The sequence below is a fragment of the Salmo salar genome, chromosome 03 (assembly GCF_965601325.2).
Source record: "Salmo salar chromosome 03, fSalSal1, whole genome shotgun sequence".
Taxonomy (NCBI): domain Eukaryota; kingdom Metazoa; phylum Chordata; class Actinopteri; order Salmoniformes; family Salmonidae; genus Salmo; species Salmo salar.
In genome coordinates, this window is record NC_138293.1 from 72,645,774 (window position 1) to 72,668,817 (window position 23,044).

Consider the following 23,044-nt stretch of genomic DNA (forward strand, 5'->3'; position numbering starts at 1 on the left):
GAGTTTTTTGGGATATTCACAAGTCTTCACCTGATTCATATTCTTATTGAATAACGACTACAGAGATCCTGTACATGGATTGGATGTGAATGGAAGAGATGAGTGACCAATGGCATGTCATAACGATTCGATAATGCATGGGGATGAATTAGGAACTCAGCTAATGTGGCCATTTTCAATCAAGATAGTCGATGCACCAATTCCACTCATCAGGTTACAAACAGTAACAACATTGTTGTGAACACATCTATTCTCGTTTCATAAAAGCCCATCGCTAACTTCATGCTCCTGGAGCAATAGAGCAAGAGGCTTCAGTTTATATGGCAAACATCTCATTAGCATGATTTCCTAAAGGAGATGTAGGAGGAAGAAACATACCAGAAGAAGGTGGAGGAGGGAGAGTGACAGAGAGAAACAGAATGGTATAAAAAGGCCTCCTTGATGTGTGCCCAGGAGCTGACGTCAGGAGTGGGGTTGCGGGGAGAACTGGAGGGACTGGGACTGGGTGGCTCCACAGGCCTGCGCATTATGTCATGGCTGCGACAGATGGACGGACAGCTGGGGCTGACCAAAACAAATCTGACACAAATTAATCACAAACAAACAAAGGCAGGAGTGAAACACAATGCTGGATTATTTGCTGCCTGGCTAATGGCGGGCTCATCCATGGCAGATAACCAGCCTACATACTCAATCCTGTAGACCTTGCCCCATAACCAATGTCTTTGGGGCTTAAAGCAATACTTCCTCTTCAGGCATTGCTCTGTCTCTTTATCTCAACCCCCCCGCCCCCCCCCCCCCCCCCCCCCCCCCGTCCCCTACCCTGGGTGAAACAATTTGACCTAAACCTTAATGCAACACACACATTCTTATGCTAAACCATGATAACGAAGTGTACACCAGCATGGGGCCCACTACATGTGGAGCGGCTGGAATGACCCTGACAAAGTTGCTTTACCTGTATACACAACCACTGTAATGATCTACAGAGAGAGAGAGAGAGAGAGAGAGAGAGAGAGAGAGAATCCAGGGGAACTAAATGGACAGCACTAGCTGTGCATATCAAGTGGAGGAAGCTGACGCAGGTATAATCCATTCCTCTAAATTATCAACAGGATTACCAAGAACGTGATTAGGAAAATGTCCTCCAGTTTCACACTAACTGGATTATGGGAGGGTCGTTGGAATATGTGGGTGGAAAACATAGTGACGTCATTAACAGTGTGTTGGAGACTTGAACAGGGTTCAAATTAAACATTGACTCTTGGGGGTCCCCAGCGTCTCTTAGGGGCACACAATGTCTCGTGGAGGCACACAACGTTGACATATTGGACTTTTTTCAAGGGACCACATTGATATTGCAGCAGTTCGAGGATGTTAGACATCTCCAGTATAGAGCGAAGGAGAAAACAGACAGTCAGAAAGAGGAGGGGCTCATTCCATAGCTCACTGACAGTGGCACATAGGGAGGGGCGGTGTGGGGGACCAAGTGAACCATGATGAGATGCAGAGAGCACTAATGACACATCACCCTTAACCTCCCTCAGACCTTCAGACTAATGGAGTGTGCCCTCAGCCCTCAGACACAGGGAAGAGGAGGAGGGCGAGGGGCAATGAGACGCGCAGACAGCCGATGGAGGCGCAGAGCTGCAGCCGCAACAAAAGGAAACAAATGAAGTGTTTGGAGGAAAGGAGTGGGTGGTGTGAGACATCGCAGAGTAAACAGACAGGTCCCAACATCCCCTGTCTCACCAGCTGCCAGGGATCACCGCTGGGAGGTTAAGTGGGCTGCTGACTGCATCCAAACAGGTTTGGGAATATAAGAGAATACGTGTGTGTGTGTGTGTGTGTGTGTGTGTGTGTGTGTGTGTGTGTGTGTGTGTGTGTGTGTGTGTGTGTGTGTGTGTGTGTGTGTGTGTGTGTGCATGTGTGTTCACGAGTTTGTGTGTTTGCTACAAATGTTTGTGTGTTGTCACCACAAAAACAATTATTTGTGTAAATGGGTATCTGCTTGTTGTCTGAAGGAAATCCAAAGGCACTGTTGTTTTGGGTCCCTATATCCAGCAGGAATCCCTTGAAACGTTCACCTTTGAAACAAACTTAATTGGACCACGGTGCTGTGCATTGTTCCTGCCAATGTGTCGCTCGGGGGGGGGGGGGGGGCTCACCCACTGCTGAACCCAGTCTCAGTTTTAATCAAATCAACCTATTATCATCTCGCTCTCATTAGGCAAAATTGTTATATGATGACATCATCGTCTAACATCAACGCTACTGTTCACCTATGGATCACCAGCAATGGCAAGAGGCTAATGCGCTGACGTGTGGTCACTGTAAGGGTCTGTAACAAGCTAGTGAAGTGAAAAACATTACAAAGAGCTTTACAGAAGAATAGGACTTGTCTCTCTGGACAACCTGACACATAAGGAGGAGTTATATCAGTCTGACCACAGTGGAGCAGAGTGAACAGAGTGACTGTTTGTTTTGTCTCTTCAAGGAGGAATAAGCGTGTCTCCATGCGAAGCCGCACAGATGGTCCGGTACGCAGGCTTCCTCGTTTCTCTCGTCTGCTGAGGGCTTGAGGGATTGGAACAGAGGGCCCAGAAATACTCCCACCTGACGGATGGCTCGTGGCGCTGGCACCCAGCTCGGACGAGTCGTGTAGGTGTGAGTTATGGGCGATACGGGCCTCGGCGGGAGTCTTGGGGCATGGAAGCGGTTTCTGAGAGAGGCAGCTGATGGCCCTTAATAAATGAGAATGCCAGGTCCTCTTGCTCCCTGTCCTGCCGGCCAGGAAATATGACTGGCGGCCAGGATAAAAAAACACCACAGCCCTGGGGTCCATTATTAGCATCAGCCCCCAGGGCTGGTCTTTAGTTTCATGGCTGTTGGTGTTTTAACATTATCAATCATTGGGCCTCTATCTCAACCCACTAACTGCATCATTTAGTTGCTCACTTGGGTTAGCCAATTTCTCCCATATGAAATCAAGGAAAATGTTTCCTTGTTCAACATGGCAAACTGCAATCTAAGTCAAGACAAAACACACTAGAACTATGCAGATTATAATAATGGGGTGTTTTGGTCAGTGCAAGCTAAAAAAAGATCTGGTCTGCTTCCCAAGCAGATTTTCACTGAATTGAGCTCATCCCCTCTTCTCATTAACAACCATTGTCAGTAATGGATAATGTTTCCTTTCCCCATATCCATTCACTAATGAACATCACTATCAGTCTCTAGGTGTCCAGGATTGATGAGGCGGCCTAATCGGCCCATCTAATTGATATCCCAGCAAGCAGCACATATATTTCCCTTATTGGGTCACACTGTGATTACTGTGATGTCGCACTCTGGCTGTCTGCTTTAATGAAGATCTCACCCCATTGTATGATAAGGACTCATGGCTGGGCTAATGGTAGGGGAAGACACTGTTCATCCTCTTCACACCTAATGGCACATGTTGGAGCGTGTCATTAATATGGTGTCTGTGGTAGTTCTTAGCTCAGTTTACGTTCAACAGGTAGTGGCAACCCGTCATTGAGGGAAGGTGGGGGAGAGCCCCACCTGATTTGAGCCCCACCTGTTCAGCTAAATAATGTGTTGCCTGATCTGCATGTTATTTTGGGATTCATATGTGTCACATATCAGTTTGCAAACAATAAACCCAATTTTTTTTAATAAAGCTGCTTACAAACATGGTCTCTTTTTTGATTTCTTGAGTAAGACAGCTCCAAAATGCAGGTGTTTCAGCCTAGCTCAGTGCTTTCTGTGGTGGTGGGGCAGCCAGTGGAAAATATGGAAAGTTGGTGATGTTCTTTAGTTGCGCCATGATTGGCTCAGTGTTCTGTCACTCATGGGGACACAACGTTACCGCAAAATCTACAGGGAGAGCTCGAAAATTCAAACCCCATTGGGTGCTGCAACAGAGTTACATTAGAAGTGCCCATCCAAGAAGGCTCAAGGTCATTGGCCACAGATAAAATGATGTCAAATCACATTATATCTACCATACCTTTGATTGGACTGATCATGTAAACATCATACTTTCAAAATCTTAGCTAGCAAGCTAGACAAGCAGTCATCTTCATGAATTACGTCAACAATCTACTGGCAAATTATTTTCAATCCTTGTCATATGAAGAAAAATTATAGATAAAACGTATCGGTGCTCATCGGCCATTGGACATAAAGATTACACAACAAGTTGGAAATCGCAAATTCAACAATGAGTGGTTTGGAAGAAATCAGTGGATAACTGCAAGCATTGCAAAGCAATCACTAGCCTGCTATTCAGTGGAGTGGGTGTGTTAAGGGTCTCTTTTCCAAGCATAAAAGGATAAACACTCACATGCCATGAGCCAGAAAAGGTTGAATACATTGGTCATGCTGGGAACTCTGAAACAACTGGGAACTGGGAACTCTGAAAAAAACTAGCTTCGACTGGGAAAATACGTTTTGAACGGTCATCCAACTCAGAACTCCGGCCTCTTTCTAGAGCTCTGACCTGAAGATCACTGACTTCATGATTCGACTTTGTTTATTTCAGAGTTCCCAATTGTCTTGAAAGGACCATAAATCCAGAGAATGCCAGACTTTGATGACAAAGTTTGATTACAAAAATTGCCCACAAAGATTGCCGCTTCACCTTCCTGTTCAAGTGAGCACAGCACAAGAAGTTGAGTCCAAAATGTATTGTATGCTGCTGCATAAATGATGTAATATGCCAGGGAGATATGTATACTGTAGCTAAGAAAGTAATACTAAGTGTATGTTGTGAAGTAATCTGTTAGTAGCCCATGTGCCTCACCCTAATAATTTGGTCCCTTTCCCCCTCATAATTTTGCCTACTGTTCTGACTTGGTGATGCACATGTAGCCTATAGCCTGTTTTAGAGAAATGTAATAATTGAATATTGTAAGAGCTTTCATTGTCTGCTTATATGCCCCCTTTATTTATCCTATGGTTCTGTCTTGGTATACAGGGAGAATACTGTAAGAACGACCCATGTTCTGAATTCTGTCACTGTACATTTCAAAAGAGGTGAACAAATAGTTATATTGACTATGTCCGCCCTAGATCGCTCATTATTGTCTTAATCGAAATTACGGATTGCCTCTTATCCGCTTGTGCCATAGTTTGTACATCTCAATTGTCAGTAGAACCATATTTTTGTTTTAAGAAAGTCAGCCATATCAGTTATGCTTTTTTTTTAAAGCAGTAAACGAGGCTGAATGAACTGTTTCGCTGCCAGACAAAGCTCTGCTGATAGCCAGGTGTAGCAGTGTTAAGGATTCACTCCATGGTGCTGAACAGCTTTATGTAGGCCCTAATGTCACTCTAAATAATGCCACTTTAATAATGTCTACATATCTTGCATTACTCATATCACATGTATATACTGTATTGAGACCCAATCACTGGACACTTTAATAAATGGATCACTAGTCACTTTAAATAATGGCAGTTTAAATAATGCCACTAATAATGTTTACATATCTTACATTACTCATATCACATGTATATACTGTATTTTATACCATCTACTGCACCTTGCCTATGCCGCTCGGCCATCGCTCATCCATATACGTACATATTCTCAATCAACCCTTTAGATTTGTGTGTATTAGGTAGTTGGTGGGGAATTGTTAGATTACTTGTTAGATATTACTGCACTGTTGGAACTAGAAGCACAAGCATTTTGCTACACTCGCATTAACATCTGCTAACCATGTGTATGTGACCAATAAAATTTGATTTGAACAGTTTGTGGGCACTGTTGGTCACCGTTATAGTGCAATTAATGTATTATTTAGTGTTGTTGTAACATGGGTCGTCTTAAGGGGACCAAGGCGCGGCGTGTGAAGTGCTCATATTTCCTTTTTAATGAATACACTTAAAACAGAAAACAACAAAACACCCAAACAGTTCCATCAGGTGACATACACTAAACAGAAAACAACTAACCACAAAACCCAGGAAGAAAAATCCCTACTTAAATATGATCTCCAATCAGAGGCAACGAGGATCAGCTGCCTCCAATTAGAGATCAACCCAAACAACCCCAACATAGAAATAGAGAAACTAGAACTTAAACATAGAAATAGAAAACATAGAACAACCCAAACCTCCCCCACTACACACCCTGACTTACTCTACCCTGTGGCTCAGTTGGTAGAGCATGGTGTTTGCAATGCCAGGATTGTGGGTTTGATTCCCACGGGGGGCCAGTAAAAAAAATATTTAAAAAATGCATGAAATGATATGAAATGTATGCATTCACTACTGTAAGTCGCTCTGGATAAGAGCGTCTGCTAAATGACTAAAATGTAAATGTACTATAGAAAATGACATCTTACTAGGGTCAGGACGTGACAGTTGTTTTGTGTTGTGTAGTGGCTTTGCTGGCATGCATCTAAAAATGTTTTGGGGAGTTTGCCCCACCAAGATATACATGCTAAAATTGCCACTGACAACAAGCAATGGTTAGTGAAACAGGATAATGGATGTACATGACCATAGTCGTACACAACACTTTTATGCTCTGTTTCATCCTTCTCATTAGAAAACGTTTGTCGTCATTAATATCAGAGAAAACCAGGTTTCAAGGAATATTGTTCCACTTACGTCTCTGTCTTGTTGGACTGGCGGCGGCAGGGCACGGTGTTGCTGACACAGGTCCCAGTCATGGGGTCGACAGCCTCCACTATGACAAAGGGACGTTCCTCCAGTGTGGCCACAGTCAAGTGTCTGTTATCTGATACGGGCTCCAGATAGGTGCCGTATCGAGGCCACACCGGGTATCTCATCTGCAGGATCCCCATCTCATAGTTCCCCACCTGGAAGAGGAGAGAGAGAAGGGAAAATAACAGGCATGAGTCATACTTTAGCTTATTGGTATTCAAACCTGCAATACAATCACATCGCAAACTACTCGTCAGAGATTTCGATGCAGCCGTGTGGGAAATGCCAGGATAGATTAAATCGAGGAAATGTTATTTCCATGTCTGCATCTTTTGTTATAAATTTTCGTGTGTATTTTATTATAGAAAAAAACTAAATACATTTTACTGTTGAATGCTAAGTGATGGATTCTCTCATTTCCACAAGGAAAACATACAGTCGATCAAATATATATCAGGATGCAGAAAGACAAGATCTTTGCCCATTTTAAATAGACCTCAACAATCCTGAGGGACACACTGAGGAGTTGCACCACCTGTGATGTCTCCTTGCACTAAGTTAGAGAAGTTTGTCTAGTCTCACTCTGAACATCTGTACTTAAGCTGTGAGGATCAGCCGGTCACAGAGGACCAAACTCTTTATCTGTTGTTTCCTCTATTACCAAACACAGTTCTCAGTGGTGATGAAGTAGTTCAGTATGCTGAACAGCACTTCTCTGCTTCATTGCAGTGACTCAGAAAAAAAGTGATCACACGCAGTAATTAAACTGTGGCTTTCACAGAGCCCAATGCAGTAACACTTCTATTATTGTTCTCTATGGTTTTATGTGTTGAGAATGAGGTTGTAAACTTTTACATAGTGATGATGATTTAACCGTTCTTAATGGCACACATATTGTGCCTTTAATCGGTGAAGTTCCATAATTAAGAGTTGTTTAAGGTTAAACAAAGAGTCGAATAAGTATTCTCTCCAGAATGTTTTTGTGTTAATTGTTTTTTATGCCTCCTAATTATTGCGGAGCTACATTAAAATGGATCGTGAACTGTGTTGATAATTGTATTCATTGTTACTGTGTTTGCACATAGAGCATATTGATCCACTTTTATGTTTCTGTCAATATATTGGCGGATTGTCACACGTATCAGCAACAATAGGCTGCAGGGTAAAACAATTTCATTGCTCACATTAACAACATTTAACAACATGTTTGTGTTCAATCAACTACCTCTACAATGGCAGAATACTGGTCAATAACTTTTTAGAATGTATGGATTGCACTGCAATCTTTAATTCATGTCAGGGGTCACTAAAATGATGTTTGGCCAACTCTGAGGCATCTAAGATGCAATAAAGTGAGCATTGAAAGTTACACGCTTACAATAACAATAATAATATTTGACATATCCCGGCTGCCGGGTGGGGCAGCGGTCTAAGGCACTGCATCTCAGTGCTAGAGGAGTCACTACAGACACACTGGTTCAAATCCAGGCTGTATCACAGTGGTCTAAGGCACTGCATCTCAGTGCTAGAGGAGTCACTACAGACACACTGGTTCAAATCCAGGCTGTATCACAGCGGTCTAAGGCACTGCATCTCAGTGCTAGAGGAGTCACTACAGACACACTGGTTCAAATCCAGGCTGTATCACAGCGGTCTAAGGCACTGCATCTCAGTGCTAGAGGAGTCACTACAGACACACTGGTTCAAATCCAGGCTGTATCACAGCGGTCTAAGGCACTGCATCTCAGTGCTAGAGGAGTCACTACAGACACCCTGGTTCAAATCCAGGCTGTATCACAGTGGTCTAAGGCACTGCATCTCAGTGCTAGAGGAGTCACTACAGACACCCTGGTTCAAATCCAGGCTGTATCACAGTGGTCTAAGGCACTGCATCTCAGTGCGAGAGATGTCACTACAGACACCCTGGTTCAAATCCAGGCTCTATCACAACCGGCTGTGCTTGGGAGTCCCATAGGGCGGCGCACAATTGGCCCAGCATTGTCCAGATTTGGCCGGTGTAGGCCGCCGTTGAAAATAAGATTTTGTTCTTAACTGACTTGCCTAGTTAAATAAAGGTTACATTTAATAAAAAATACATTATTTTACAGCAGTCAAAGACTGCATAATTCTGCTTACTTTGGAAAATGATTGGCTGTCCTAAACGTTTTATCAGGAGGCCAACCTGTACCACTGACAAATGCCTTTGCTTCATAATAATCTCTCCTACTAATACTGGAAGTTATCTGATTATTGCAGTCATTATTGTCAGATGTCACAAAGCACAACAAAATACAACTATTAGAATATCCTCTGTTTTACTGGTATGCTTAGTTATTCCTGTCTCTCCTGCTGGACTCTTGATTAATCCTCTTGTTTTCCTTTTTCCCAGTTTATGGGCCTTGTCAATGGATCACAATGGTAAAAGAGAGCGTAAGAGTGTCCCCTCACTCTTTTTACTGGCTTTACAGAGCCAAACCTCTTGGTTTGTGTCAAAGAACAGACTTGTCAGTTTGCCTTTGTAACATATTGGAGATGAGAGAGGAAGCCAAGATCTCAAATACCTATAGCCTGAGCTTGGATAATACTTGGAGTGAGCAATGTTCCTAATGATTTGGTATTTTTTGTATTTTATTAGGATCCCCATTAGCTGTTGTCAAATCCAGAAACATACTTTAAGGCTGAGACTGGCTAAAATTAAGGAGAGAGAAAGACTTCTTCTCCTCCTCTTCTTCTTCTTCTTCTTCTCTTCTTCTTCTCTTATTCTCCTTCTCTTCTTCTCTTCTTCTCCTTCTCTTCTCTTCTTTTCTTTCTCTTCTTTTCCTTCTCTTCTTCTTCGAGCCTTAATTCGTTGGGGCATGGACTCTACAAGGTGTCGAAAGCGTTCCATAGGCATTCTGGCCCATGTTGTCTCCAATGCTTCTCACTGTTGTGTCAAGTTAGCTGGATGTCCTTTGGGTGGTGGATCATTCCTGATACACACGTGAAACTGTTGAGTGTGAAAAACCCAGCAGTGTTGCAGTTCTTGACACACTCAAACCAGTGCGCCTGGCACCTACTACCATACCCTGTTCAAAGGCACTTAAATATTTAGTCTTGCCCATTCACCCTCTGAATGGCACACATGCACAATCCATGTCTCAGTTGTCTCAAGGGTAAAAAAGTATTATTTAACCTGTCTCCTCCTCTTCATCTACACTGATTGAAGTGGATTTAACAAGTGACATTAATAAGGGATCATATCTTTCACCCGGATTCACCTATGTCATGGAAAGGGCAGGTGTTCCTAATGTTTTGTACACTCAGTGTAAGTTTGCCTCATTGATCTGCAATGAATGAGCATGTCTTCTTGTTATTCTTTTGAAGTATTACTTCAGGTAATATTTTGAGTAGCTCAGATATTTCCAGTAACAGAGTTTAAAGAGGAGTCTTTTAGATCACGTACAGCAGTAAGTTTGTTGACTTCTCGACCTCAAAGTGGACTCTGCAACAGCTACGTTCATTTTCTGTTGTATTTTTAATTGCAACCTTTCCATTGGCACAAGCTGTCAATAGACTACTCCTCTCTCTCTCTCTCTCTGACCAACCACACGTCTGATAGCCTTCAGTACAGCCCGCTGTCAGACCCTCCAAATTACAGAGGCATAGGCCTCAGTTACAATAACATACCTGAAATTAATAGGAACCAACCTTGAGAGAACATCGATGGCATGTAATAAGCTGGAGAAGGCCCGGAGCTGTTTACCCAGAGACGTGGTTTGGCCCAACATGCTCTGACACACATCAACCTCCATTCAACCACTGACTGCATTTAAGGAGAAAACTAACCTCCACCTCCCTTCAGTGTCTACTCCCTACTGGGAACCTCCTGACAATATCAACCGTCAATAAGAAGGGCGTTACAGGGAGAGGGAAGGTGTGTTGTGAAGGTGGGATGAATATGTGAGACAAGGTTCCGTTCGCTAAGAGTCGGTGGCTCTGAGGTAGTGAAAAGCTAGGCAGGCTCATTTGAATAGCTGGTGTTTGTAGGGAGATCAGTCAGACGTGTAATCACACTAGGCCTGTGGTATGGAGAGACACTGGGTATAGTGGCCGGTTAGGACACTGTGATTGGTAGGAGGCAGTTAGAGCAAAATGCTAGCCTATTAGGTGGACAGTCTGTATTTTGTAACAGGTGATGCAAAGGAAACGTAACAGCCCACAATATGCCCAAGTCAAGACCTGTCAGTGATAGTTCATGGAAACACACAGTGAATGAGGCAGTAATTCATGTGTTGTTAATAACACTTTTTGGAGTTTTTCCTTTCGTAACGAGCAGGTTATATAGCCTTATTAACTTGTAGTCAGATAACACAAAGACTAACCCTAGTTTTACTGATTGTGAGGAATATAATGAAGTGTAATGTCTCACCTTATCCCACTGTCTCTCTCGATCTAAGGTGATGATGACCATAGCTGGGTTGATCAGATACCCACCAGGGTTGAACGAGAAGTCGTTGTGTTCCCATGTTACGTTTAACATGTGCCTGAAAACAAGGGAAATCAATCAAAGAGTTAAATACTCATTACAACATTATACTAATAGTCGTTAATGTCCATTAATCCAATCTTCCAATGGTTTCATCCTATTTCTAAAGCACTACCTGCTGCTTGTTGTGCACATAGCTATCGACGTGTTGTGAACTACCTGTCATCACGCACTGCGAGGCTGCTCTCTCACCTCTCCTCCCCCTCTCTCTCAGTCCAGCAGAGGTGATGAAAGCATGCTGGGTAATGAACTGTCTAGTCCATGGGAAAGGCTTGTTTAATCTGGTAATCTGTGATAATCTTATTAACAGGTGGAGTGATTTATAATCAAAAGCTCATTAAAAAGAGAGCTAATTAAATGAGGTGTTGAGTCTATTGACCGCCGAGGAGAGAGCGAGGCACTGCACCGTTTGAAGTGGGTCCCTTTGAATAGGGAGGTCTGTGAGAAAGAACAACATTGTGCCAGGGAGGGAAATAAAAGAGTGGAGAGCAGACGAAGAATGCTATACCAGGCTTTGTCCTGCTTGCCGGACCCTCATATTACCAACTTTGGTCATTGCTATTCCACTCAGGATTTTTTTGTCTTTAAAGTGGAAAATCGTAGGGGTTGGAAACAGCAGCATGACTCAAATCAAAGGCTGAAATACAGCTGCCCAGACGGTTCTCCTTTTCATGAAGGGTTTCGATTTATAAAAAGATAAGTTATCTTTCCCTCAGGCTAGCCACTTTCAGAAAAGAGAAAATTACTTCTGAGGAGAAAGTGATGTTTTAATACTACTGAACTGTGTCAGATTTCATATTACGATCCTGGTCCACAAACATGTATAAAGAATACCCCCTGTACCCTGCCTGGAAACTCTCCAATCCTCCCAGTCCAGTCTCAATGACCTTAGCTAGTGCCAAATGCTGACGCTGAATCTGTTTTCCCTACAGAAGCCGAGCCTCCCTTTGGCTGATTAAAAATGTTCTGGAACCAAATAGGATTTGCTCCATGTTCCCTGGCACAGATGGCGCCAGATTGCTCTTTTGGGCTGGGCTGGGCTGGGCAGGTATGACAGGCCACATTATCTCTCTGTGATGCCAGTGCTTCCAACAGTGAGGTGATGGGACAGAGGTAGGATGGATGAGTTGGCAGGCAGGGGTTAAGGGAGTGACAGGGAGAGTACCATGTTGCCACCCACCACAACATTAAGCAGATGGAGAGCCACAGCTAAATGACTGTTGGGCAACTGTTGACTGATGTTGCCAACTCTCTCTCTCTGTTTCAAGTCAGTCCTTCTCAATCTGCTACAGTTACAGTTGATGTTGGAAGTTTACATACACTTAGGTTGGAGTCATTAAAACTTGTTTTTCAACCACTCCACAAATTTCTTGTTTACAAACTATAGTTTTGGCAAGTCGGTTAGGACATCTACTTTGTGCATGACACAAGTCATCTTTCCAACAATTGTTTACAGACAGATTATTTCACTTATAATTCACTGTATCACAATTCCAGTGGGTCAGAAGTTTACATACACTAAGTTGACTGTGCCTTTAAACAGCTTGGAAAATTCCAGAAAATTATGTCATGGCTTTAGAAGCTTCTGATAGGCTAATTGACATAATTTGAGTCAATTGGAGGTGTACCTGTGGATGTATTTCAAGGCCTACCTTCAGACTCAGTGCCTCTTTGCTTGACATCATGGGAAAATCTAAAGAAATCAGCCAAGACCTCAGAAAAAAATTGTAGACCTCCACAAGTCTGGTTCATCCTTGGGAGCAATTTTCAAATGCCTGAAGGTACCACGTTCATCTGTACAAACAATAGTACGCAAGTATAAACACCATGGCACCACGCAGCCGTCATACCGCTCAGGAAGGAGACGCGTTCTGTCTCCTAGAGATGAACGTACTTTGGTGCGAAAAGTGCAAATCAATCCCAGAATATCAGCAAAGGACCTTGTGAAGATGCTGGAGGAAACAGGTACAAAAGTATCTATATCCACAGTAAAACGAGTCCTATATTGACATAACCTGAAAAGCCGCTCAGCAAGGAAAAGCCACTGCTGCAAAACCACCATAAAAAAGTCAGACAACGGTTTGCAACTGCACTTGGGGACAAAGATCGTACTTTTTTGAGAAATGTCCTCTGGTCTGAAGAAACAAAAATAGGACTGTTTGGCCATAATTACCATCGTTATGTTTGGAGGAAAAAGGGGGAGGCTTGCAAGCCGAAGAACACCATCCCAACCGTGAAGGACAGGGGTGGCAGCATAATGTTGTGGGGGTGCTTTGCTGCAGGAGGGACTGGTGCACTTCACAAAATAGATGGCATCATGAGGGTGGAAAATTATGTGGATATATAGAAGCAACATCTCAAGACATCAGTCAGGAAGTTAAAGCTTGGTCGCAAATGGGTCTTCCAAATGGACAATGACCCCAAGCATACTTCCAAAGTTGTGGCGAAATGGCTTAAGTACAACAAAGTCAAGGTATTGGAATGGCCATCACAAAGCCCTGACCTCAATCCTATAGAAGATTTGTGGGCAGAACTGAAAAAGTGTGTGTGAGCAAGGAGGCCTACAAACCTGACTCAGTTACACCAGCTCTGTCAGGAGGAACGGGCCAAAATTCACCCAACTTATTGTGGGGAGCTTGTGGAAGGCTACCCGACACGTTTGACCCAAGTTAAACAATTTAAAGGCACTGCTACCAAATACTAATTGAGTGTATGTATACTTCTGACCCACTAGGATATGATGAAAGAAATAAAAGCTGAAATAAATCATTCTCTCTATTATTATTCTGACATTTCACATTCTTAAAATAAAGTGGTGATCCTAACTGATCTAAGACAGGGAATGTTTACTAGGATTAAATGTCAGGAATTGTGACAAACTGAGTTTAAATGTATTTGGCTAAGTTGTATGTAAACTTCCGACTAAAACTGTATCACTTAATCGCTCCATTTTGGTTGGCTTCTCTTATTGCAATGAACAATCTCCAACTTACAGTATGTCAGTATGCACCCCTTCCATCCCCCCACCTCCACTCACCTGAACAGTGTATCATTAGAAGATGCCCTAACAGGGCTGTGGCAGTCGTTGTGGCCCTCGGGGATGAAGCCCCTCTGTTTGCGGAAGCTCTGCACCCCTTTGACCACGATGGCCACCCCATCCCGCACCCTCTTCCTCAAGCTCATCCGCCAGCGGTCGGTGATGATGCTGATGAGGCCCACAGGGAAGCTGTTTGGTGGGGGCATGTCTAGGTTCCCCACGGCAAGGCTGGGGAGGATCCAGATGTAGCCAGGCCCCAGCAGGCCGGCCTCTCCGGCCATACTGAACAGGTACTGGGCCTCCTCGTGGGAGCAGTATACCAGCAGTACCTGGGCGTCAATCTGCTGCAGCAGGCGCCGTGCCCGGATGTCGTTCATGCCGTCGGCAGACATGTCGAAGGTCAGCACGTCCTGCAGTTCCCACATGAAGTAGCTGGTGTCAGTGAAGGTCTTGACATAGTCCACGTAGACCTCGTAGCCCGGGTACAGGCTGGTGATGACCACAAAGCTGTCCCAGTTGTACTCCTCCATCACCTTGAACATGCCGTTAATCTGCTGCTCGATGGAGGAGCCCAGCTGGAGGAACGTGGAGCCGTCGCCCTGCAGAGAGACACAGACAGCAGAGTGAGAACTGATAACAGCCCTTTATGGATAGTTATAAGCTCAATCAATTTGCTCAATTTATCTAACAAGCACAATTAAAACCTTCTAATGATCTAATGCAATGACTTTCTTAATAGCCTGCTTAGTGGCAATTATATGATTGTGTTTTATGTAATTCAGCCAGTCATATGTAATTTAAAAAAAATTATAATCAAGAAATGACAGTAGAATCCTGAGGGTAGCTTGACAGTGTGTCTGTGTGCTCCGTCCACACCATCCAGCTCCTGACCACCAGCCAGCCCAGCCAGAAGTGGTGTGTAGTCTCTGGACTGAGAGGCAGTACTCTACAGTAAGTGATTCTGTTTGGTGTTGCTTTCCCTGTAGCCCAGGCACCATTCATCACTTTAACCCATGTGTCTCCCACTTGCCACAGCAACATTGGCCCTCATATATACTTGGCACTATCACTGAGCCCACTGTCACTGAGCCCAGTCCCTGTTTTCTCTTTTTATCTCTCACTTTTCTCAAGATGTCTCTCCTCTTTGACCTTGGAGAGAGGAGTATGAAAATGCTGTGTTGTGTTAACTCAAGTGATCCAGGAATTTTGAGGAAGATCAGAGCTGTTTGTTGTCTGTGTGTGTTTGTAAGAGCGTTTGTCTTGTTTTAGTATGTTCAGGGAACAGAATAATATATGTTTTTTTCCATCAATCTTGTTGGAATATTCATATCAGTAATGGTCTTGGCATAAACATGTTTCTGCAACCTGGGAAGGCTATGGGCTGACACAGGGCAGAGTTTTATTTTTGTGTTTCTTACTAGAAAATAACAGAATCCATCATTGTTTTTAAAACTGCTTATGACCCATACAGTACATTTCCAGGTTGGATGCCATTGATATGTCTTGACTCTAAGAGAAGTTAAGGATTGTTTATTAGTTTTGAATTAAGCAGGCTGCTCATAGAAATCATTGCACCATAATTGCTTTGTAAAACAAATAGCATCGTAAATCATGTGCAACCCCAGTGAATTGTAATGATAAACAAAGTGTAATAAAAAGTTACATCAATTACAGAGATTTTACTGTTTCACTGGTTGCATATCTGGGTTGATCATTAAGACTTTCACTTTTTAAATTACGTTGCATAAACGGCAACTTTATAATAAATAAAAAGCGTATCATTTTCTTTATCACCCCAAATAAATCTATAAAGTAGATTTGATGATAAAAAAAATTACTTTTTCCCCTCCTAAGTGAGAATGATTTTGGTGAGGCTCAGTTTCTTTATATTATGCCATTTACAGATACAGTTCCTTCAGAAAGTGTTCACACCGTTTGAATTTTTCCACATTTTGTTGTGTTAGAGCCTGAATTTAAAACGGATTAAATAGAGTTTTTTTTGGTCACTGATGTATACACAATACCCCATAATGTCAAAGTGCCAGGACAGAGAAGAGATTGGACTGGGCAGGGGTGGGAGGGCCAAGAGACCTGAGGTGGCAGAACGGAGTGCTCGGGTTGGGGTGTAGGGTTTGAGCATAGCCTGAAGGTAGGGAGTTGCAGTTCCACTTGCTGTTCCGTTGGTAAGCACCATGGTCTTGTAGTGGATGAGAGCTTCAACTGGAAGCCAGTGGAGTGTGCGGAGGAGCGGGGGGACATGAGAGAACTTGGGAAGGTTGAAAACCAGGCGGGCTACAGCGTTCTGGATAAGTTGCAGGGGTTTGATGGCACAAGGTGGAAGCCCAGCCAACAGCAAGTTGCCATGTGCCTGGATTAGGACCTGCAGCACTTCCTGCGTGAGGTAGGGTCGTACTCTATGGATGTTGTAGACCTGCAGGAGTGAGTCGCTGCTTTGATGTTTGCAAAGAACGACAGGGTGTTGTCCAGGGTCACGCCAAGGTTCGTTGCGCTCTGGGAGGGCAACACTAGAGTTGTCAACCGTGATGGAGAGGTCTTTGAGCGGGCAGGCCTTCCCCGGAAGGAAGAGCAGCTCCGTCTTGTCGAGGTTAAGCTTGAGGTGGTGGGCCGTCATTCAAGTTCAGATATCTGCCAGGCACGCAGAGATACGTGTCACCACCTGGGTGTCAGAAGGGGGGAAGGAGAAATGTAGTTGAGTGTCATCCGCATAGAAATGATAGGAGAGACCATGTGAGGATATGATGGAGCCGAATGACTTGGTGTATAGAGAGAAGAGGAGAGGGCCTAGAACCGAGCCCTAGGGGACACCAGTAGTGAGAGTAAGTTGTGCAGACAGATCCTCTCCACGTCTCTTGGTAGGAGCAGCCTGCCAGGAAGGCTGCAATCCAAGAATATGCCGAGCTTGAGACGCCCAGCCCTGAGAGGGTGGAGAGGAGGATCTGATGGTTCACGGTGTCAAAGACAGCGTATAGATCTAGGAGGATGAGAACAGAGGGGACAGAGTCAGCTTTGGCAGTGCGGAAAGTCTCCTTGACACAGAGAAGAGCAGTCTCGGTTGAGGGACCCATCTTGAAGCCTGACTGGTTAGGGTCTAGAAGATCATTTTGATAGAGATAACGAGAAAGTTGATCAGAGACAGCACTCTCAAGTGTTTTGGAAAGAAAAGAAGGAAGGAAAGAAAAACATTTACAGAGTTTAATGGCTGTGATAGGAGAAAACTTTCAGTATTAGTAATTTTAGTTACTGCACAATACTAACCTAATTGACAGAGTGAAAAAAAGTAAGCCTTTACCGAATAAAAATATTCCAAAACATGCATCTTATTTGCAACAAGGCCCTAAAATAATACTTCAAGAAATGTGGCAAAGCAATTAACTTTTGTCCTGAATACAAAGTGTTGTGTTTGGGGCAAATCCAATATAACACATTACTGAGTACCACTTTCCATATTTTCAAGCATAGTGGTGGCTGCATCATGTTATGTGTATGCTTGAAATAGTTAAGGACTGGGGAGTTTTTCAGGATAAAAAAGCAGCTGGATGGAGCTAAGCACAGGCAAAATCCTAGAGGAAGACACGGTGCAGTCTGCTTTCCACCAGATACTGGGAGATTAATTCCCCTTTCAGCAGGACAATAACCTTACACATAAGGCCATAAATACACTGGAGTTGCTAACCAAGAAGGCAGTGAATGTTCCTGAGTGGCCGAGCTACAGTTTTGACTTAAATCAACTTGAACATTTATGACAAGACCTGAAAATGGTTGTCTAGCAATGATCAACCACCAACTTGACAGAGCTTGAAGAATTTTGAAAAGAAGAATGGAAAATGTTGCACAATCCAGGTGTGGAACACTTTTAAAGACTTACCCAGAAAGACTCACAGCTGTAATCGCTGTCAAAGGTGATTTTAACATACTTATCTAATCAAGATATGTATATATTTTTTTTGTGTTTTTTTTGTGTAGATTGTTGACAAAACATTTTACAGTTAAATCCATTTTAATCCCACTTTGTAACACAACAAAATATGGAAAAAAGTCAAGAGGTGTGAATACTTTCTGAAGGCACTGAATGCCATTTTTCCTTGATGCTATCAGAGCAGTACCCAGAAGTCACTGCTTCACTCAAGCTGGACCTTACCTGTCCCGTTCCTTCTCTAGGGGACTGTGCTCTGTCTCTGTCATGGTCATCAAGCTTGTTGAGGTTTGGGGTTACAGAAAGCCAGGTATCCAGAGACCAGGACTACTCTGTTCTCTTGTTCTGCTGTTTCATTCTGTCTCCTTGTTGTCCTTCAGAGAAGTCTAAAGTAGGTTAGAACCATCTGTGTGTCTCCTGATGTCAGACATCATACTGGTCTATTCCTTTGAGTGTCTCCACTGACCGTTCTCATTGCTCTGAATATCACATCCTCTCTGTTTCTATTTCAATTAGTAACATTGAACATTTAGCAATTTGTGTTCTACCCTTTTCCATATACAAAATACCTCCTCCTATATTACCTTGGAGGTACTGTAGATGTGATACAGTAGAAGGGACAATAAAACATCTTGCAACATTAGCTTAGCAAGAGCATGGGTGTTATGCAGGTTAGTAAAGGAGCAGGTTGCGAATATGACATAAATCTACAAATGTTCTAACTCCTCTCAGTGTCCTGCAGCAAATCTGTTTAAGTTACTGGCTTCTTTCTGTGCGTGCAGCCTTTTTTCACCACTTGTATGCCATGAGTATTCATCTGGCAGAGTGTAAAATCAATTTGCTCCAGGGCATGTGTGTGTGTTTGTGCCTGTGTGTAGTATGTGTACACAATCACACTGTGACTCTCAGCCAAAAACACCCTAAGGATCTATCTAGAGAAGTGTGGTAGCAACCACTCAATTAGAACTGTACTGAAGTCCAAATGAGCCCTGAGCATGGACATCAGACAGCCATAGGCTCAGCTACAGCCGTACCCAGCATGCTAAAGCTTTTTTTATTTATTTAACTTGGCAAGTTAGTTAAGAACAAATTCTTATTTACAATGACAGCCTACCCTGGACAACACTGGGCCAATTGTGCACCACCCTATGGGACTCCCAATCACAGCCAGTTGTGATACAGCCTGGAATCGAACCAGGGTCTGTAGTGACACCTCTAGCACTGATATACAGTGCCTTAGACTGCTGCGCCACTCGGGAGCTCTTACTCATGATGCATCAGGACACAACCCATATCTGATGATACATTCTGTTGGACATGGACAATACTGTCCGAATCACATGGCTTGGGGGGATTTAAGGGAATCTGGTTGGAAACAGATGTCCATTACCAATACTACGTGCTCCTATAGGTGCAGGGCCAGATGTTTGCCAGATGTTTGTTTCTTTATGTTGATGGTGATTAGTATACGGTGTTGTTGTTTCCATGAAAGGGTTGTGACTATAGACTGACGTCCCATTGTGCCTCTGTACTGTAAGTGTGTACATTTCAGAAAGAAGATTAAAAGGCATCTAGTTAACAGCTTAGCTTCCACTGGCACTGTGAGAGTTTAGGACTACAAGGTTCTATCTGCAAAAAATATGATTCTGAGATAACTGGCTTTAAAGTTCCATCCCCGTATTGGTTTGAATGGTGTCAGCAATTTTTGTATAGTATTCTTTTGAACTGAACACCATGAATTGGGTTATTTAGAGTACTATCTGCAGAAATGCAGATAGAACCTTAGTCCCAAGCTGTGGAGTCTGGTCAGTGGTCAGTTTAACAAGAAGGATATGTCTTCTGTAATCTGCTTACAAACAACAAGATAGAGTGATGTGTCTTCATATACTGTAACAAAAACACATATCTCATGTCTTCTCCCTAATTTTATGTTTTATATTAGCCAACTGGCTCTTTGCTTGAGTGCTTTGTGGGTAACAGACTAGCAGCTGAATGCTTTACAAATGGGTTGAATCGGGGTCAGATGAGAGATAAAAGCCATATATATCACGGCACAGATGCTTTTACAGGACCCCTGGTCAGTGGTCAAGAACCCCAATATAACAGATTTTTTTTTTCAGAATACAATGCTCTCTACACACAAAGTTTAGGCCACTGATAATTTTTTTTTATCTGGACCAATGGTGGGCATTTGAAGGACTCTCACAGAAACAAAGAGCTGTCGCTAATTACTGATGGAGATGGAATGGAGATGGAATGGTTTAAAGGAAAAGAAATGAGGCTTTCCAAGTTGCAACTGCAAGGACACCTGAAATTGTGGTCCTAGGGGCTTGAGAGATTAGAGCAGGGGGTCTGTACTGTGTTGTAAATGATTCAGAAGTTGCAAAATAAATCTGAGGGAGGGAGGGAGGCCGGCAGCGAGTAGCCCGTCCAGAAGGGCCGGTGGAGAGAAAGAGGCCGACGTGCTCTCCCTTGTTCTCTCTCGTTCTCTCTTTCTCTATACTTCCTCCCTTAGTGCAAGAGGAGCACATGGCAGCCTGCTCTCTCTCTCACTCTCTCTCTTTCTCTGTCTCTCTCTCTCCCCCTCCCCCCTCTCTCTCTCTCCCTCTCTCTCTCTCCGATGGTGAGTGACTTCTGGACATGGATCTTTGCTGCGGCATATGTCCGCCTGCAACTCCCAGCGTGATGTGCTGACGTCACAGGGACCCTGCGCAGGGCCGAGGAACAGACGTGCACCGCCGTAGTCATTTGTCCTTCCTCACAATGATAGAGGAGATCCAAATGCAGTAACACATAGCACTGAATTACAATCATATTGTATGTTTGAGTGTTATTATATCAATTTTGAATGCATTTATATTACATTGTAACACTAAAGTGAGTACAAATTCATTAGTCTGTCTGAATTGTATTATACTCTGTAATTCTCATGCTAAATGATCTAGTATTATGTGCTACAAACAATGTTTATTATATGCCTTTGACTTGCAGAAAACCAGGACAAAACATATATTAGGTGATTTTCTTATGTATTCATGCATCCCTACTGAGATTGCAGATTCCCATACAGTTCTTCTGAATACCATCCCAGCCTATTTAGCCCTGTCTAGACAGTTCGTACTGTATCTGTGTCACTGGCCCCAGGATGCAAAGCAACGAGGTAGAGAGGGACACAAGTAGGTTTAGGATGTGAAGAAAGGAAGGGAGAAAAAGGTTGCTCTACTTTAGGGATGGGCCTCAGGCTCCCCTTCCTGCTTTGAGAAACAAGGTCTGCTGCTGCTGCTGCTTGCCCTGCTTCACAACACGTCTCCGGAACACTGAAACAAAGAGACTCTGGACCCAATCCTAACTTAAGATACATTTAAACGCATGCATAAATTATGCGTTAACGTCAATGGTAGATTTAAGATGTAATTAAAAAATGTGGGTTACATCCATAAATCTCAAGTTAGGATTCGGTCCCCAATGATAGAAGGTGTGTGAAGCGAGACGGCTGGACAGACACAGTCTGAAGGTTGTCTTGTCTACCTGGGACTACTACTCATGTCTCCGTCTATTGGGCTTTGCTGCAAGTGTGTTGTGGTTAAACATTTGATACATGACTGTTCCCTGCTATTCCCCTTGTGAATCATGTTAAACATGGCTTAGTCAAAAATCACATGTAATATAGTACATATCAAATCACAATTTGGGTACCATTGTTTGTATCACAGGAGGTTGGTGACACCTTTGGGGAGGACGGGCTTGTGGTAATGGCTGGAGCGTAATGGGTGGAATGGTATCAAATTCACCAAACACATGGTTTCCTGTCACGCCTGACCCCACTCCCCCTCTCTGGCGCTCGAGGGCGGCCCATCATTATGCACACCTGTCACCATCATTACATGCATCTGCGCAATATTGGACTCACCCGGACACCATTACTTTGTTGATTGCCCCTCTAAATCTGTCTGTTACTCAGTTTGTTCCCTGTGTCAGCATTGATGTCGTTACGTTTTCCCTTGTCAAGACGCTGTCCTTGTTTGTTTCTTGTCTATTATCCATTACATTTTCACTCCCTGTACTTGCTTCTCGTCTCCCAGTGTCGGTCCTTACAGTTTCCATGTGTATGATGCCATTCCATTTGCTCCGTTCCAGACATTATTATGAGCCGTCCTCTCCTCAGCAGCTTCCACTGGTTTGTAAGTACATTTCCCCAGTATGCATGTGATTCTGTGTTTGTCCTACATATGTAGGATCTTAATTTGATCACCCTGTTGGTGCAGAAAATGTCCTGTATAGCAGGAAATGCAAATGTGTAGTGTATTCAATGTTTAAAAACGCTTCTAAAGTTTGTAATTACCACTTAAAAATGTTAGACTTGATTTGCCCTAACAAAAAATGTATCAACCCCAACAAAAATGTCCATTAATTATAATCCACACAATAATAATAATTTCCTGTTGCTGCAGGATTATTTTCCAGCTGTGAGAAACTGGTCAAATAAAAATCCTACATATGTATTTCATCCTGGAAAGGAAGAGGATGATAAGACAAAAGCATCTCTACCATCATGTCGTACATACCAGCCACCAGTCACCTCTGGTTGTAAATCCCCAGTGGGAATGAATGCACCAAAGCCCCCCTTGCATTTTAACATTCCAGGCATGCGTGTTAGCCATGATTGATTGGCAATAGTGAAGCAGATTTTATTTAAATTCCATCAGAAGGTGATATATGGCTGCATGCCTCACAGCTAGATTAGAATCCTCTGTTAAGGAAGCTCTCTCTCTGTTCGACGACTGCAGACAGACAACAGACAGACAGTTGGGTTTGTCTGAATTTGTCCTATACTTCTTGTAAAACCCGGATTCTTTGTGTCTGCTAG

General features: G+C 43.3%; 1 protein-coding gene across 1 annotated transcript in view; it reads right to left on the reverse strand.

Moving 5' to 3' along the window:
- The window catches only part of LOC106601437 (glutamate receptor ionotropic, NMDA 2C), a 46,640-nt gene that overhangs the window by 18,297 nt on the left and 5,299 nt on the right, over positions 1–23,044 (reverse strand). The window contains exons 2-4 of the mRNA XM_082971471.1: positions 14,244–14,842; positions 11,090–11,204; positions 6,625–6,836 (exon numbers count right to left, since the gene is read on the reverse strand). Coding sequence (XP_082827597.1) covers positions 6,625–6,836; positions 11,090–11,204; positions 14,244–14,842 — 926 coding nt within the window. The remainder of the gene's footprint in view (positions 1–6,624; positions 6,837–11,089; positions 11,205–14,243; positions 14,843–23,044) is intronic.